The sequence below is a fragment of the Octopus bimaculoides genome, chromosome 29 (genome assembly GCF_046866305.1).
Source record: "Octopus bimaculoides isolate indiv1 chromosome 29, ASM4686630v1, whole genome shotgun sequence".
NCBI classification, from domain to species: Eukaryota; Metazoa; Mollusca; class Cephalopoda; order Octopoda; family Octopodidae; genus Octopus; species Octopus bimaculoides.
Window position 1 is genome coordinate 8,063,194 of NC_142956.1, and position 19,265 is coordinate 8,082,458.

The 19,265-nt window shown below is 37.3% G+C and overlaps 1 protein-coding gene across 4 annotated transcripts in view; it reads right to left on the reverse strand.

Moving 5' to 3' along the window:
* The window catches only part of LOC149130331 (uncharacterized), an 80,777-nt gene that overhangs the window by 7,470 nt on the left and 54,042 nt on the right, over window positions 1-19,265 (reverse strand). For 2 of the 4 annotated variants that reach the window (XM_089345167.1, XM_089345166.1), the window contains exons 9-12: window positions 14,948-15,090; window positions 7,624-7,674; window positions 5,609-5,680; window positions 3,640-4,099 (exon numbers count right to left, since the gene is read on the reverse strand). In XM_089345167.1, coding sequence (XP_089201293.1) covers window positions 3,894-4,099; window positions 5,609-5,680; window positions 7,624-7,674; window positions 14,948-15,090 — 472 coding nt within the window. In that variant the 3' untranslated portion in view covers window positions 3,640-3,893. Of the gene's footprint in view, window positions 1-3,639; window positions 4,100-5,608; window positions 5,681-7,623; window positions 7,675-14,947; window positions 15,091-19,265 lie in introns of those variants that run through there. The other 2 variants (XM_089345168.1, XM_089345169.1) reach the window with 2 other exon arrangements.

Genomic DNA, 19,265 nt, shown 5'->3' on the forward strand with positions numbered 1-19,265 from the left:
AAGTTTATGGACTGACTTCTTCTCTGATGACACCACTTTGAAGCAGGGATGGTAAAGAACTTCTTCGTGATTCACTCTTGAATCAGCAGTCTGTAGTTAGTGAGGATGTTCTCAATCTCATCCCTGAATAACCTGTGAGGGCGGCTCTTGTGGAACCACCAATGTTGGAAGAAGTTGCAGTAGCTGTCTCAAGGATGAATAATGGGAGGTCTCTGGGTTTGGATGGCATTCATGCAGAGTTGTTGCAGCATGGTGGTGAGAAACTTCTACAGCAACTTCACTCTTTGTTTGGCAGGATACGAGAGAGTGAATCTGTACCTGAGGACTGGAGAGATACAGTAACGGTGGTCTTATATAAGGGAAAGGGCAACAGGAATGATTGTGGTAACTACAGGGGAATATCATTGCTTTCTGTCGTGGGAAAAGTTTTATGCAGGGTACTTCTGGACCATCTGCTGAAACACGTTGCAGATTGTGTTCTTCCAGAAAGTCAATCTGGCTTTCGTGTGGGACGCGGCACTGCTGATGTGTCTCAGCTAGACAGCTTCAGGAAAAGTGTGTGGAACAGGGTCTCGATTTATATCAGGTTTTTGTCGATCTGACAAAGGCCTTCGATACAGTTAATAGAAAAGCACTGTGGAAAGTCCTCCAGAAACTTGGTTGTCCTGAAAAGTTCCTTGTTGTGGTTAGGTCTTTTGATGAAGACATGAAGGGTAGGGTTAATGTTAAAGGTAAAATGTCGGAGCCCATCTCAATACAAAATGGAGTGAAACAGGGGGATATTCTAGCACTGACCCTATTTGCCATATATTTTGCGATGGTTTTCTGTATTGCGTTCAGAAATTGCAGATATGGTGTTTACATCCATTATCGAACCTCTGGCAGCATATTTAATATCAGGCGCTTTGCTGCAAAAACGAAGGTATTTACCAATATCATAAGAGACCTTTTGTATGCAGATGATTGTGATCTAGCAGTGCACACAGAGATTGATATGCAACACATTTTGAATGCATTCTCTGATGCTTGCACTGCCTTAGGGATGACAGTCAATCTCAAGAAAATTGTTGTCATGTACCAACCTGCCCCTGGTAAGCAGTATATTGAACCAAATATCTATGTGTATGGTAGAAGACTTGGTGTAGTTGATCAGTTTGTCTACCTGGGAAGCACTGTTAATAGATATGGCAATTTGGACAATGAAATTCCATATAGAATTAGGAAAGCAAGTGATGCTTTCGGAAGGCTAGAAAGGCGTCTCTGGGGTCGGCGAGACATATTGAGGAAGACAAAGATAAAGGTGTACAAGGTGTGTGTACTCTCTTCTCTTCTTTATGCCTGCCAGACCTGGGTCACATATCCATACCACCTTAAACAACTGGAACGTTTCCATCAGATGTGTCTCAGATGGATCTGTGGCATTAAGTGGGAGGACCGCATCAGTGATCTTGAAATATTGGAAAGCTCTCGGTGTGAAAGTGTAGAAGCTCTTGTGTTGAAGCAAAGGCTCAGACGGAGTGGTCATCTGGTCAGGATGAAGGATTCAAGGATGCCAAAACAACTCTTTTATGGAGAGTTAGCTAAAGGAGAACGACCTCCACATAAACCAAAAAAGAGATGTAAAGACTTGCTGATGGCTTCCTGATACATGGGAGGGCATAGCTATTGACTGTAGAAGGTGGAGAAGGATTGAGCATGAGGGGACAGCTCAAAGGAAAATTAAACAGGAATGGTGGAATGATAGAGCAAAAGGGGTACAAGAAGCAGCTGATAGAAAGGATGCCAAGCGTTTCTACTCTTATGATATGGCCCCAAATCTTCCTCAGTAGCTCCAGTGAGAACAGCAAATGGACGTTTGCTTCTATTCATAAGTGTTGGGTAGAACAGTTTCCTGCACTTCTGAATAGACCATCATCTGCTGACATGAGGACGATAGAAAAAATTGAACACCTTCCAGTTATAGAAGAGATGGCATTAGAACCAACTCTAAACGACATTTATTTAGCTGTGAATAAGCTGAATAACAAATAAGTCTCCAGGGTCTGATAGAATCTGTGCAGAAGTCTTGAAATATGGGGGTGACAAAATGTTTGAACTCTTAAATATATTAATTTGTCACTGTTGGAGAACTGAGAAAGTGTCTCAAGACTGGATTGATGCCATTTTAGTCTCCTTGTATAAATCAGGGGCCAAAGGATCTGTGTGGTGATTTTCATGGGATTTCACCTTTGTCTGTCGTTGGAAAGGTACTTGCCCACATTTTGTTAGAACATTCAAATACCTTCGTAGTTCCAAACATAGTGTTTGAGTGTCAGTGTGGCTTTCGTTCCTCCAGGGGCACAGCTGATTGTATCTTTACTGGTGAGAAAGGATCTGACGATGTTGGGCCTCGCAGAAGGGATGACACCGGTCAGTTTGCTATACTTGAAAAGATTCGTCAAGCGAATTAAAATCGTGTGTTTCCCCCGCATCCCTTCTAAGTTGAGTGTACATAATCTTGTGGGCTCGTAGGTGCTGATGCAACTGCACCGGTGCCATGTCAATGCACCCAGGTATACTCTGTAAAGTGGTTGGCATTAGAAAGGGTATCCAGCCGTAGAAACTGTATCAAGCCAGAAATGATGCCGGGGCAGCAGCTCTTTCTGCTGGCCAAATGCTGTCAAACTGTCCAACCCATGCCTGTAGGAAAGGCGAACATTAAACGATAATGATAATGATGTTGATGACGAAAAATTCTTTAAGACAATGCCCCAGCCTGACCGCAGTCGAATGAAAAGAACAAATCCAGGATGACGCATTACAGCTAGAAAGAGGGAGAGAAAGAGAAAGAGAGAATCTTTTCATAGGTGAAAATGTAAAAACAATCAATATCCAAGGGACCCTGATGGGACCAAGAGGCATAATAATAGCAAACTTCTACTGAGTTTCTTCAATTTCAGGACTAATCTCTCCATGATAGGAAGACTGACAATGTACAAGGCGTAAACGATATTCAGAGGACGCATCTGAAAATGATTGGAGGTGAAAACAACTCAGTCTTTTGACAAGTTTTGCCTCGTAATTTCACCATTTGAGCAATTAAACAAAGAAAGGAAACTTGTAACGCAGGAATGTATATATCCATACTTTATCCATTTCAAATTTCAACTTGTTTTTTTCATCTCCTTCATTGTTAATTCACACTATTTGGCCTAAGATTAGTTTTAAAGATGTTCAGCACCAAATTTTGTATAAATTGACATTCATGCTCTACAAGGGGCTTGGCCCTCAAATTTTGGTGGGGCATGTCTTTGAAATCTTTTGGAGTTTACCCTAAAATTATACATGTGTTCTTTGTGCAAATAGAAGTATTACCAGAAACACAATTTTGAGCCAGATCTTATTTTAGCATTCGTTGAGTTCATATGGAATGCTTGTAATATAATAATATTGATTGCAAGAAATAGAAACCATATATTTACTGACAATTGTGTCTACAAGGAGGTTCTACTCGAAAACAAAATATGCTTTTAAGCAAGCATTACAAAATGGATTTGCACATTTCCTTTTGTTAAGAAATCCACAAGATATTAAAACTGCCGAAATAACAATGGAGAAGTTTCGAGAGATACAGGGACTTACAACAACATCAACAACAAATGAAATTTCAAAGTTTATCTTTATTTCCAAAGATTAATCTCAAACAAAAAGGAGTCTCCATGTAGTAGACAAATTTGCTAAAATTAGTAGCCGAATCCTACTCAATTCACATCTTATCACCTTAAAGGATACGTTAGACAATGTGGTTTTAGGAAAGAGACAGGATGGTCCTGGATGGATGGCATTTGAGTGTAGGTCTCTGTTTGTCAAAGGTAGACTTGGGGCTGGACAACAGTGACAATTCACACAGAAATTCAGTTTACGTCTGATGATAGGTGTTCAAGAGCATCGAAACACTCCGTTTTATTAAGAGCTTCCTTTAAAGTTCCAAGTGTACGTTTCGCTGGATCACAACTCTGTAACCATTTATACAACATCTGGAAACTCTGTTCTACAACATCATAAGGGTAATCATGCCGGATAATATCCAATTCAACTTGTTTAATTCCTAATTCTCTTCCTGCAAAAGATACAATACAAAAAATAATTGCAACAACATTACTGATAATATAACACACGTGTGTGATAGGTTGTTACGAATATAACAAAGAAATTATGTGATTAGAGGGATGAGAAATTATTTAAGAAACGTGGAAAATAGAAGACATCGATCTTTATTTCTGAAGATGTTGACAAAAAAATTTTTTAAAAAAACACGCTGAAATAAATGATGGAAATGGAAAAAACACATTTTTTAAAATAATTAATTGAATGTTAGACGAGGAAATTTCTGGTAAACAACAGGAAGGAGAAGTGTTTCTGTGGATGAGAGCCTCAAGAATCTATAAAGACCAACAGTTACATTAATTGTTCCATCCATCCATCCATTTTCTCTGCCCTGTATTCAGAGGAGGGTGGCAGGGTTAGAGTCTTTAGGGACCTCCTTCATCGGGTCCTATCAGAAGCTTTTCTGAATCCATTCTCAAACATGACCAATTGAAACTATGGATTTTATCCAACAATCTAGTCTCGATCTACCCCTACGTTTCCTGTCAGTTAGCTCAGCTTGAAGAACCCGTCTTGCGATTCTTTTCTATGACATTCTAATCATATGTAGGCGTAGGAGTGGCTGTGTGGTAAGTAGCTTGCTTACTGACCACATGGTTCTGGGTTCAGTCCCACTGCGTGGCATCTTGGGCAAGTGTCTTCTACTATAAGCCTCGGGCCGACCAAAGCCTTGTGAGCGGATTTGGTAGACGGAAACTGAAAGAAGCCAGTCGTATATATGTATATATATGTATATATATATATATGTATGTGTGTATGTGTTTGTTTGTCTGTGTTTGTCCCCCCAACATCGCTTGACAACTGATGCTGGTGTGTTTACGTCCCCGTAACTTAGCGGTTCGGCAAAAGAGACCGATAGAGTAAGTACTAGGCTTACAAAGAATAAGTCCTGGGGTCGATCTTCTCGGCTAAAGGCCACAGAAACAAGTAAAAGAGTAAATGTCTGTATTACTGGATAATTGCTGGTTTCTGTTACATAACAGATATAATTAGAAGTGGTGGAGACTATACTGAAAGCATAGAAGCTGACCTGCAAACTGTGAGAGAGAGAGAGAGAGAGAGAGAGAGATAAAGAGAGAGAGGGAGGGAGGGAGAGAGAGAGAGAGAGAGATAGAGCTGTTGTGTCTATTTGCATTTAAGTGATTCTGTTTCCAGATGAAGTGCAGAGTGTTTGATGTGCAGTCGTAAAGTGCAATATTGCATTGAATGTGGGAAAATGTATTAAAAACTCACATACATACATACATACATATAATTTAGTTACCTGTTTCAAACGACAATATTAACTCTTGTGTATCTTCTAATTTATCTATTTTACCAGCCTCGGTGAAATTTCAGTAATATCTTTTGCTAACCATTCAATAGGAAATTAGGAATGGAACCTGTTCTCTGTCATTCTAACAGACAAAAATCTCAAGTGATGGCAAAATGTATAGAAATCAATTAAGTATTTTATACTCACCAACTTGCTGCCATTTACTCCCTAAGTTCTTTGCTACATTATGAAGATGCTCCTCACCCAGGTTTAGGGACTCTGAAATAAATATTTCCAAATTTTACACTTCATAGTATAATGCCTCTGTCTCTGTTAAATGGTCTTTATTTTATTACTGTAAGACATTCCTATCATCAATGGTCAGCTGGTGAACACTATGGTTTTGGTCATTATTTTTATACTTTCTTTCCTGGTCCCATGGAATAGCTCAACACTTAGGTCCACAACTAAATAGACTAACCTTCCTAAATTTCTCTCGATTAAGAAATCCTACATTCACCATCAAATAATGTAGCAATTATCTCATTTAATTATCACTTGATGAAACTGTTTTTCCTTAGTTTTGTCTTTCATTTCTTATATCTGTGCCAAATCTATTACATGGTATTGTTATGTCATCCATGGATACCTTCTTAGGTGATTTCACCTGAATCGTCCATCTCTTCTGATCAATCTGCTGATCAAAGGAACATCTCCATAACAGGCACAAACCAAATGACTTTTATTGTGCAATCTACAGCAATTCCGATTTCAAGACGATGGCAGTCTTTTGTGAAATATTTTGTCACAAACTTCATATTGAAATTGTTTTAGCAGCTCCTCATCAGATTCATTGCATCCATCAACAATTGATTAGAGACATCAACTGCATCGCAGAAGGCCAAAAGCTTCAACCAGCTCAAGCCATAAGACATTCAAATCCCTTTTAATTTTCCTTTGTATCTTCTTTGTATCATCCCAGACTGAAAATCCATGTTCTACTTATAAGGGTTCCAGAGATGCCAGCCTTCTGGACACTTTCTCTCAGCCATTATTTTGTAGATATATATATCTGATCTCTTAGCAAGTATACCCATGTGAATCTTGCCATTTACATTCTAGATAAAAGAATGTCGATCAAACTGGATGATCGGTCCCGGATCAGCTTTGTTTGGTCAGTAAACTCATTCTACCTTGCACCAGTCATTAACCAGGCCACCTTTATACTCCAGCTCTCAACGTAGGAGGAAAAGCTTATACCATAATTGAGTACAATACTTGTACACATTGTATGGCACACCATCACCCCCTGAAATATTTGATCCTTCGGTTTTTTGGTGGGTGTTTCAAACCATCCACAAGTGGGAACAGTTGATCCCGCTTTAGGGTCATTGTAGGTATTATCTATATGCTTGTTCAGTTCATTTTCAGTACATTTCTACCTGCCACCCTCAGCATCTGCAAACAGCCTCCTAGTAACCTGTAAGGGTTCTTAAGGGTTCTTTCAAAGCATCTGATATTTCTTTGTATAAATTAAAGGAGAGCGTTTAATATTCTTGTAGACATTACAAACTTTCTATTACTTTAGGCACAAAAAATTGCACCCAGGACAATTTATAAAGTGGATGGTGTTAGGAAGAGCATACGACCTTAGAAAAGCTGGAATGTGTAAGTGAGATGTGTTCCTCAACTAAAGTGGGTGGGTGGTAACTCTGAATAAGAACTGATTTGATCACGGATGACACAGCCAATGCAGGGCAGCTTGAAAATCAGATGATAAAGGACGATATCATTTATTGTATTATATCTTGCAACAAGTATTTATCTTGAAGAAAGGGTGATAGAGAGAACGAGAGAGAGAGAGAGAGAGAGAGAGAGAGGGAGGGAGAAAGAGAGAAGGAAAGTGAGGGAGACAACAATAAGATGAAGGAAAAGTGAATATATCTCCTTAAGGGGAGACAACCGCTTCAGGATTTATATTTCATCTTTTGTATTTTTTTCTTATCATGAGAGTCCTTTTTCCTGTGTCTCAGGTTTTCATATTTCGATAAAACCCCTTTACTGGATATTCTTGCATTTGTAGGTAGAGAATAGAATTACTTTATAGGTAACCATTCGAATAAAATGTAGCAATGGAACCTGTTCTCAGTCATTCACACAAACAATATAACTCAGGTGAAGGTAAAATTTATAGAAATCAATTATAATTATTTTATACTCACCAAAAGATTCTGCAACTCTCTGGACTGCTTTCTCTTCAGACTTGGAACACGCTGAAATAAGCATTTCAAAGTTTTATATTTCATATAAAAATTTCATTGTGTCTGTTAATAATCTATATTCCATTATTGCGAGGCAATCATATCATCAATAGTCAACTGGTGACCACTATGCTTTCGGTCAACACTTTCTAAGCTGTTACTATATAACAGCTCAATATTTAGAACCACAACAAAATAGGCTAACCTTTCTAAATCTCGTCTTTTTCTTAAGACATCATATATACTAATCTAACAGTTCTGCAATAATCTTAGTTAGTTATCACTTTATAACTCTCTTTTTCTCTTAGTTTTGTCTTTTCTTTCTTATGCCTCTGCTGGACATATAACATGCCATTGTCCCGCTAATCTTCACTAACCAATATTCTTCTCATCTTCTGTTAAATTCCAGTGTCAACCAAATTGGTCATCAAAGATCTGGCTACAAAGTCATGACACATTGCTTCAGGTAGGATAAACATACCCCAGCACTCATTTTTAAATGTTACTGTTGGTAATCTTTCATTTTAACTGCCCAGATCACACTTCAACAGAATATCACCTGATTCAGGAAATACTTGAAGGTATTTCCTTGTCATTCATCCTCCTTAATAAGCAGCCTTGTTTTTTTTTCAGGTGAGCAACAATTAGTTTTACACAGGTGAAGCAGAAAGTGATAACAGGTATCCTGAACAAAACTACATTTGTATAAAATCCCCTTCAGTTAAAACTGTTTATCTACAGATTATTGCAAAGGAGTTATATCTGAAATGATACACTAGAATTCATTCTCAAGAATATATAAGCAAGGCGGGGATATAAACCAAACTGTATTTTTCTAGTAGTTTTGATTTATCAATTGCTTATTTCCCCTCTTCAGTTTGTGCCATGATTTTACTGCCTCAACATTTTTCAGTCAACAATGGAGTGTCCCGTCGTCTTTAACTGTTGGCATCGGTTCTCCTGCTATTTTGAGCTTCACTTGTTTCCACTGACCTTTCACAAATGACAGACTGCATTACTTATTTGCTTGGAACTCCATTCTTGACCAAGTACTTAGTCTCCATCGAGTCTATTTGCATATCCTTTTAGTCTCTTGTTAGTATTGTTATGTCATCCATGAATACCTTCTTAGTTGATTTCACTTGAACCATTTCTTCTGATCAATCTGCTGATCTAAGAAACATAACAAGCAAAAACCAAATGATTGAAATTATGCAACCAACAACTATTCCAATTTCAAGACAATGCCAGTCTCTTGTGAAATTTTCTGTCATGAACCACATTTTGAAATCCTTAAATCAGATCCTTGTATATAAACCAAGTCCATTGCTCCCATCAACAACTGGAGCTCCCTACTGAGTGGTACAGGACCCTAAGCATTAGTCAGATCAAGCCATTCAACATTCAGATTCCTTTTATTCATCTTTCTGCCTTGTATGCATCCCAGACTGAAAATGCACGTTCCATATAACCACGAGGTTTAGGGATGCCAGCCTTCTGGACAGACATATAACTGATCTCTTAGCAAGTAAACCCATGTAAATCTTGCTTTATATATTCAAGGTTGAAACTGGTCTGAACTAGTCGATCAGTTCTGAATCAGCTTACTTTGGTAAGTAACCTCTTTCTGCCTTGTGCCAGTCATCAACCAGTCCACCTTTCTGCCTTGACTCTCAAAGTAGGAGGTGTTGCTTATAACATAATTGTGTACAATACTTGTCCACTTCGCACTCTTTGATCTTGCCTTCTTCACTTAGCTTTATACTTGTTTCTTGCTGAAATCACCAAGCTGAAATATTTGATTTTGGAAATCAGATGAAAGATGAGGATGATATTTATTGCAGTGTGTCTTGCAGCCAGCATCACTCAGACAGACAGACAGACAGACAGACAGAGAGAGAGAGAGAGAGAGAGAGAGAGAAAGAGAGAGAGAGAGAGAGAGAGAGAGAGAGAGAGAGAGAGAGAAAGAGAGAAAGAGAGAAAGAGAGAGAGAAAAACAATGTTTGTTCCAGCAGCAGAGCAAAACGTCTTCTACTTGGATAAGGACAATGTTTAGTGAATGTAATGAGAGATTTACTGTCAGTGAAAAAGATATGGTGTTCACACTTGGAATGCATTTCATTATAAATCTGCCAGATTATGAGAGAGATCTTCCGAAACAACAACAACCACCTCTCAGTAAAGTTAGTAAACATGTAAAACAAACAACAATGTTGTCCTTAACTCAACTGTTTACACCTAAACAACATATTTTAGTTCTCTGTTCCAAAAGACAATATTAAATCTATTGTGCCTTCTAAGTAATTCATTCTACCAACCATGTTAACCTTGATTTTATGGAATTTCTCTAATATCTTTAATAGAATCAATTTACAATTGGAAATTAGGAATGGAACCTGTTTTCGGTCCTTCTGATAAACTAAAAAAGCTGAGGTGAAGGTAAAATTGGTAGAAATCAATTCGGTAGTTATTTTATACTTACCAACTTCCTGTGATGTCCTCTGGGTTTCCTGTTCAAACTTTACAGTCTCCGAAATGAATATTTCCAAGTTTTACATTTTATAGTAAAATTTCCTTATTTTTATCTTAATATTGTGAGACATTCTGCCCATCAGTGGTCAACTGGTGACCACTATTCTTTTGGCCAACACTTTCTAAGGTGTCTCAATCTAATAGCTCAATATTTAGAGCCACAACAAAATAGACTAACCTTCCTAAATCTCTTCTCCCTATTTATATCTCCTACATAATCTAACAATTCTGAAATTATCTCATTTAATTATCACTTGATGACACTCTTTTTCTCTTAGTTTTGTGTTTTCTTTCTTATATCTGTGCTAGACCTATGACGTGTCATTGTCCCCTCACCTCTAGATGCCACTAACCAACTTTCTACCCCTCTTCTGCTCAATTCAATGTTAAACCAAGTTGGTCCTCAGACACACGACAGGCCACTTTGAGTAGGATAAACATACACCTGCTCTCTTTGTTAGAGGTTGTTGCTGGTAATCTTTAATTCTAACTGCCGACTTCACAGTTCACCAGAATGTCTTCTGATTCAGGAAATATTTGAAGATATATCAACATCATTCATCCTCTTTAATAAAACAGCTTTCTTTCCAGGTGAGTGATGATTAGATCTACACGGGTCAAACAGGAAGCTATAGGACAAAGACCCAGTTACTAGCAAATTTGGAAACATGATCATTAAATCTCTACAGAGCTGACAGAAACTATCATTTTGATGACATTGTTACTATAAGAGCAACAAAGGAACACGTAACCCTCTCCATTGCCATATCATACCATGCCACTTATGATAATTGAGACCAACTAATTAAAACATATCACTAACCAACTTATATAATATATCGAATTAGTGTCATATAAATATACAGAAATGTTTCACTTCATACTGTTTCATATGGAATGAAGCCAAAACACAATAACATCTGAACATTACTGGACAATGGGGAACAATAATTCTGGTTTGTAGGGATGTGGTCCTGCACCCAAGCAAAACAATATATTTACATACAGGGTAACAAGGTGTAAAATGTTAGGTGAGGGTACAAGATGATGCTATGACAAAGTAAGTTCAAATTTCAGACATACAACTGTAATAGTGTTTCTGAATGACAGCAGATTAATTATCATGTTAATAGATTATATAGAAAGTACAATAGCACATTGCCTGACACTGCAATACTAGATATCTATATAGCTTCTAAATAATCTAATTAATAAAACATGTGACCTTTGTTACAATGAATATAATTGTGTTTCAGCACAGTTGATATTACTGTAGTTCCATGAAAGAAAAATGTTACCAGATCCAATGCCAAATACTAATAATAAATCCTTTACTCTCGTCAGATCCGAAGTGCTATCAAAAGGTTTCCAGAAATGTTATGTTCAATAAAAAATTATTTATTTATTCAAATATTAACATCATTTCCTTTAAAATGGTCACTTTTCGTAGCAATACACCAATCCCATCATTCATGCCACTTTTGGAATGTGTCCTGAAAGCCGTTTTCTGTGAAGCGAGGCAAGAATCTTTTGCGATTTGCTAGCTCGCATTGTGCATGCAACCATGTGCTGCCATCTGTCGGCACGCTATACAACTAGTCCGTGAACTTTCTGATAATATCTTGGAGCAATGACCAGGCTTCGTGTTCTAATTAAAACTAATCAACTCAAAAAGTAAAATCAAAAGGTGAAAGAATCAGAAAACAATGCTTCTTTTAGCATTAATCTCATCTAAAAAACTAACAAGTGTGAGTATAAAATGTCGAAAAGGATGGCCAACATTATAACAAGTGTTAATCATATATAGTTAGGAACAAGGTGTTGCATGTTCAAATCTCACTGGAACACATATTTTATTCCTATCTGTATATTTTATGTTAATACCAATACTTTGTTTAAATGTAAACATGTTCAGAGTTCAATACTCAATTTAACAAAAGTAATTTGAATATCAATATCTTTAAACAGATTTAATATTATATTGCTTTTAGTTTATATCTAAAATATATATTCTAACCAGAGACATTCTGGGAATATATCCCCACAGGAAACAACATGTCTACACAGGTGGAAAAGGAAAATAATAACAGGTGTCCTCAAACACTCTACACTTGCATAAAAACCTCATTAACTACATATAAGTGTAATTTGTAGTGCAAATATCTGAAAAGGCACAAAAGAACTGCTTCTCAAGAATCTAGGATATCTCTCACAACCTTCTTCTAGACATCAATCAAAGTTTCCTCACCTGTTTAATGACCCCTATATGAATCTGCTACATTGCAATGGGGGTGAAAACCCAGTTACAAACAAATTTGAGGACACACAATTTACACCTCTGTACAAGGGTTTGACTGACACAAACTGTCTTTCTGATGTTGTAATTAATACAAAAACAACATTACAAGGAATATGTGTAACACTACTCACTCCCCCACTCCACCTCAACTACTCTACCACATTTGTCACTAACGATAATTGAGATCAACTAATTGAAAATGCCTCTACAATGTTTAAAAAATAACATCTAATTAGTGTTGGTGAAAATGGCTGGGTCAATTTTCAGCCATTCATTTTGTGACACTAATGTTATTTCCTATTTTTTCATTGAATATCTTATTGATAACTTATCAGTCGTTAATAGTTGTTAAAAATGTCTCCAAAGAAATAGATTCCTGGAGCTCAAAGGTCTCAAATCATTGCATTATCAAGTCAAGGATTCTCTCAAGTTGAAATTGCAAGAAAATTGAAATGCTCAAGAAAAGATTTCCATCAAAAGGTAGAATGAGAGAAATTCTTTCATAAATTGTAAAGGACGAGGCTGCAAAACGTGTACAGCCACAAGGGAAGACTTGTTGCTGAAGAGGACATCACTGGTGGATAGGAAAAACACCTCTTTTGACGTAGCTGCTGAGTTTTGGGTGGCAACAAACAAAGATATATCAATTCACACAATGAGAAGAAGAAGAAGGTTATTAGAAGCTGGATTCAAAGGATGTAAGGCCAAAAAAGATGCTGTTACTGTCTGAGGGGAACATGAAGAAGCAATTGTGCTGGGCAAAAGAGCATGAAGACTGGACTACTGATGATGGGGCTAAAGTTGTTTGGTCTGATCAAAGTAACTTTGATATATGTTCTCCACATTCATTTCCACCATTTTACTGGGCATAATTGAAATTCTTACACTTTTACCAATTTTGTATTGGATACCAAAAATGATCAGTAATTTTTTTTGATTATCTTCAGATCTTTGGGAACCCAGGAGCTGTTTATGTCCACCATAGAGTAGGGGAGGTTTATCATCCTGGATGTGTGGTCCCAACAGTCAAATCTGGATAGGGAAATGTAATTGTTTGGGGTTGCATGTTTTCTTAAGGGCCTGGAATGTTGTTCACTTGTAAGGGCAGAATGAATGCCAACACTTACACCAACATGTTAGATCAAGTTTATCAACCTTCTTTAGCGAAAATCTTCAATGATAACACCCCAGATGGCATAATCATTCAACAAAATATTTCTGCATGCCACACATCCAGAGACTCAATGGGTTGGTGAGGAGAAAGGGATGAGGGTGATGAAATGGCCTCCTTAGTTTCCAGACCTCAATCCTATTGAACATGTGGTGACCCTTAGGTAGAAGAGTGAGGGTGCAAAAATGGTCTTCAAAAAGCAAATTAGAAACCAAAATTCATGGAGAGTGGCAGAAAACTGACCCAGCCACTTGTGCCAACTTAGTCTCAAGTATGCAAAAATGCATAAAAGCAAAAGGAGGACACATCAAATACTAATTAATGACGGGATCAACTCTAGAATGTTTATTAGACTGGTTTCAATTATTAAGTAATTGAGTTTCAATCATATTCTCTATTTTATTATACCTGTTCTATAATTTTGGCCAAGGTTGTATATATTTATCAACAAGGATTTGTGTGTTTGAGTCACACTGGGAACTCCTGTTTTATTTCTATCTCTGTATCGTATGCTAGCACCAATACTTTGTTTAAATCTAAACACATGTTCACAGTTCAATACTGATTTAGTATTGAATGAAAGTAATTTATTGTTCAATATTCTTATACTGAGAGATTCTGTGTATATACCCACAACAAAATATGACAATTCCTATCAAACATTAGACTACTGTAATTGTTTGATATCTTCACAGTATGATAAATCATGATGAATTTGTGAAGTTCAACTTTGTAAAATAGGTTGAAACTATCCCTGACATCATTTTCCAATTACAACATTCTTTTCAGATACCCAGGCTGATTGATTTAACCGTCACACTCTATAAAGTTGGTCCTTAAACTCTCAGTTGAGATTTTATCCTTGAATCTCCTACTTTACCAAAGCTGACTCTGATGTTCTTGGAAGTAACATTGTCTTTAATTATCAGCTCTCCATGATACTGATAAATCATTAATCACCTCTAATCACTCACAATTGAAAGTAAAAGGTTTACAAATAGAACATTGGAGATTTAGTGATATTTCAGTTTAATTACCATTTATCTTACATCATCATTCATTAGTCATATGTTGCAAAGCACAATCCTTTTGAAGTGTGATCACTCTTCTAATTAGATAAAGACAATGTTTAGTGGATGTAGTGATAGATATACTATCACAAAGAAAAGACCCCATTTATGCCAGATAATGGCAGATCTGGGTCTCCACCACAATGTGAAGTATGTTATTCCATACCAGAAAGTTAATGAGACAACAGACAGATCATTAAAGAATGTTCTTACCAAATCCAGTTTTGCTGCGTATGCGTTGTCGACATATGGGGCATTGCTTAAATGTCATTTGAGAACAGCAATCCTGACAAATAACAGTATGTTGACATGGCTGGAGTGTGACAGTAGCCTTTTTCTCTTGACACCACCAACACCTGTGGAACAAAATATTAACACATCCCATCAATGACATTCAGTTATAATAAAATATTTCATTATGGACATGTTTAGAGTACAGAATATTAAGGGGCACTACAGTGACCAGCAAGAGTACATCGTAAATTCTTCTGTAAACAATTACATACAAGCAGGTTTGTGTGTATACAAGTGTCACATTAACATAGACATACAAGGCTGGGCTGAAAGTATCATAGGCTGACTAAGAAGGAGTTATCATACAGTAATTAAACTTGGAATGCATTAAATTCAACCTTTACTGATGCTAACTCCATTTTTGCTTTCCAGATAAACCCACATTGGAATCAGAATTGAGGACTTGTAAAAGTGGTACTAGAGACATTTTGTGAAAATGGATAAAATTTGGCACCGTGGTGTTATCAGATATCTGCAGAAAAAGGGGTTAGCCCCCAAGGATATTCATGCTGACACAGTTGCTACATTAGGAGATGATGCTTCAGTTTTACCAACTGTGCAAATGTGGGTAGCTGAATTCAAGAAAGGTAGGGAAAGTCTTGAAGATGACCCAAGGTTTGGACGTCCTGCCACAGCCACCACCCAAGAAAACGTTGACCATGTTCACCACAGAGTAATGGGTGGCAGACATTTAAAATGTTAATCAGATAACTAATGCTGTAGGTATCCCCCGTGAATGAGTTGAGAACATTCTGCATAACGAACCTGGCATGTCGAAGGTTTCAGCTCAGTGGGTGCCACAACGTTTGATGCCTGATCAAAAGCACACCAAGCTGGTCATGTCGCAGGTAAACTTGGCATTTTTTTAAGCAAATCCGGCCGGTTTTCTTGAATGTTTTCCTCATCCAAGATGAATACTGGGTTCGCCACTTTGATCCAGAGACCAAACAGCAGTCCATGCAGTAGAAACACCCATATTCTCCCCCACCAAAGAAGGCCAAGGTGGTGTCATCGGCAGGGAAGATGATGGCCTCCATCTTCTAGGATGCAAGCAGCATTGTGTTCATTGATCCCCTTCAGAAAGGCCATACTACCAATGGTGAATATTATATGCCAACTTGCTGAGGGAGCTACGAAAGGTAATGAAAACAGCCTGGAAAACTGATGAAGGGGGTCCTGCTTCACGGGGACAATGCTCCTGCACACAAGTCTGTGGTTGCAATGGCTGCTGTGCATGACTGTGGCTTTGAACTGGTTGATCACCCTCCATATTCACCTGATTTGGCACCATCTGACCATTTTCTGTTCCCCAACATGAGAAAACACTTGGTTGGGAAGCAGTATCGGACCAATGATGAAGTCATATCTGCTGTTGAGGACTTTTTTGAGGGTCAGGATGAGAGCTTCTATACCACGGAAATCCAAGTGCTGCAATACTGATGCAAGAAGTGTATGGACAGCAGGGGAGACTATGCCAAAAAATAAAACACATTTGGTCAAGTTCATTCATTGCATCGTAGTCAGCCTATGAACTTTTCAGCCCATCCTCATATATATGTATACATATATATACACAGATATTAATAAATATATGTCTTGAATGTGATACATCACAAAAACTGGTTGACAGAAAGAGAACTAAATATATTCCCAAACCATACTACACTTCTAGAATAGATTCCATTTCTTCTCAACAAATATCTCTTTGTACTCAAGTGTGTTTCTATATGCAACCTTTGTTTATATATATATATATATATATATATATATATATATATATTACTTTCTTCTATTTAGTCTAATTAAGAAGTGCTCTAGACTTAGACATACAGTTTTGAGTTTTATGGATGGACAGACAGGACACAATTGCTCTAACTTCATGTATGGGTGAACTAGGTAACAAAACAGGTCACAGTGCTAAAATAGAACAATGCCCTGAGAATTATATATGATATGTATGTACAAAACCTGAGAAATCTTTTCAAAATTGATGAGTTGAATGCTGTAAACGTCATATTTCTATGCACCACTAACTTCACGATGATTTCAGGCCAATAAAAGGTACACTATAGTTATATGATTGAAGGATTGTGGGAAACGATCCAACTACTGGTTTGGTCCTTTCAGTGCCTGGCCCATGTGTCTTCTACCACCATTGCATTTCAACAAAATCTGGCTATCCACAGGGAAATTTTGGATATTTGATGTAATGGATATTAAAAGTAGACTTCCTTACATAATCATACACTGAAGGACCATATAAGAAAGCCATGCATACAAATCTGCCCCTAGTTATAAGCTAAATCAAGGGACATTGAGAAAGCCATTGAATCTGCCACACATGATGAAATTGTTATTGGTGAATCTGAAGAAATCATTGATCTACAAACATTTTTTGACAACTTTTCCACTTCAAATGTATTTCTCAAAAAACGCTGACTTGTTAGATAAACTTTCTACTGAGGCATGTGCTTACTGTTTAGCTGCTGATAAGGAGAGGTGTGAAAAGCAAATATCTTCTCAAGCCCGTCTTGGTTTAGCACCAGATATACACCTGAAGTTGTGTATTGTAGCTTCTTTGAATTACGACCCTACACTACATGGAAAAGCTCCAGGAAACATATCAAGGACAATACATCCTCCTCTATGAATCGTGACAGGTTTCAATCTGGAAACAAATTATCGATTTTAAATACCAACAGTTTATGTAACAAGGTCCACCTTTTTGATTCTTACATTAAAAGTACCAATTCCAATCTTGTTAGTTAAACCTGGGTACATTCTTTACTCTGCAATGATGTTTTGAGCATGGCAAGCTACATTTTGTTACACAAAGACCTCTCTGATTACCATGGGGAGTTGTGTGATGGTCTATGGTCACTCAATATTTTCTGTAATTCCTTGTGGAGATTTAAACTGGTCACAACAAGAAGTATTCTTTTGCAACATATATACTCCTACTTGAATTTGTTTACCATCTGCAAAATTGCCATCAAAACTCACAGATTTTTAACATCTTCAAACCTGCATCTATGAAAGCAGTCACCCATATTTTCATACAGGTGATTTCGATTATCCAAATATTGATTGGGAAACCTTTCACTGGTCACAAAGTGCAAATGATTTCCTTCATTTTGTACTGGATTCAAAGCGATCCCAATTAGTCACCTCTTCTATAAGGGGTAACAGCACTTTGGATCTGCTATTTACCACTGCTCCTGAAATTTTTATCAGCTTCACTACCAAGATACATTTAGCTAACTCTAACCATGCTCTAATCTTGCCAATCTATCTCTTACGGTCAGAAAGAAAAGTCACAACTGCCTACAAAGTGATTGCTTTTACAGGAACAAGGCTGACTGGAACTCCTATTGTACTGTGCCCTGACTGGCTTCAGGTTTACAATTCTGGAGATGTCACATGTAAAGTATTAGTACCATATAAATGTGTTAGAAGCCCCATCAGTGCAATATGGAAGACAGCCAAGACAGATTGATGAGATGCTGAATGTGAATACAGATTATATAGAACAAAGGATAAAAGAGGGTGCAACAGAGCCTCCAACTATATCAAGCAGGTGACTAAAACAGGTAGTAATTAAAGTTGAACAATGCATAACAAAACACCTGGATAGAAAATTGTTCTGGAAATATGTAGATTCAAAAATAAAGGCCTCACTCTCCAGTCGTACCTCCTCATAATCTATTCTTGGTACCTTGTTGCTTCTTGTATATATTAATCTAAATAGATGCCACCTTGAAGCATATTATTCTATGCTATATATCTTTCTTTCAATCTAATCTGGACACAATGCAGCATTGGATTGCTTGATTGGCAACTCAAGTGGGTTGTAGATATGTACATTTGAACGTGGCCTTGGTATTAATGTCAACAACGACCTGTGATGGACAAACTACATTCCTAAAATCATCAAAAAGGTTGAAAGTGTCTTAGCATCATTTGGTAAGACCATTGTTACTTTGTCAAGTTATCAATTTAAAGTTATTATATGTGGCTATGGTACATCCACACTTACAGCTTTCATTTCCAGTCTGGAACCCCAATCTTGAAGCATGTTATTATATGCTATATACCTTTCCTTCAATCTGATCTACAACCAGGCAAATGCTCTCTGTTAGTCGCCATATATTGAATGTATTATTTCTCTGGGTATCAGCACACTGAAGTTTGATGTCTAGCAGCTGACTTGGTGAACTACCACAAGATTATACACCAT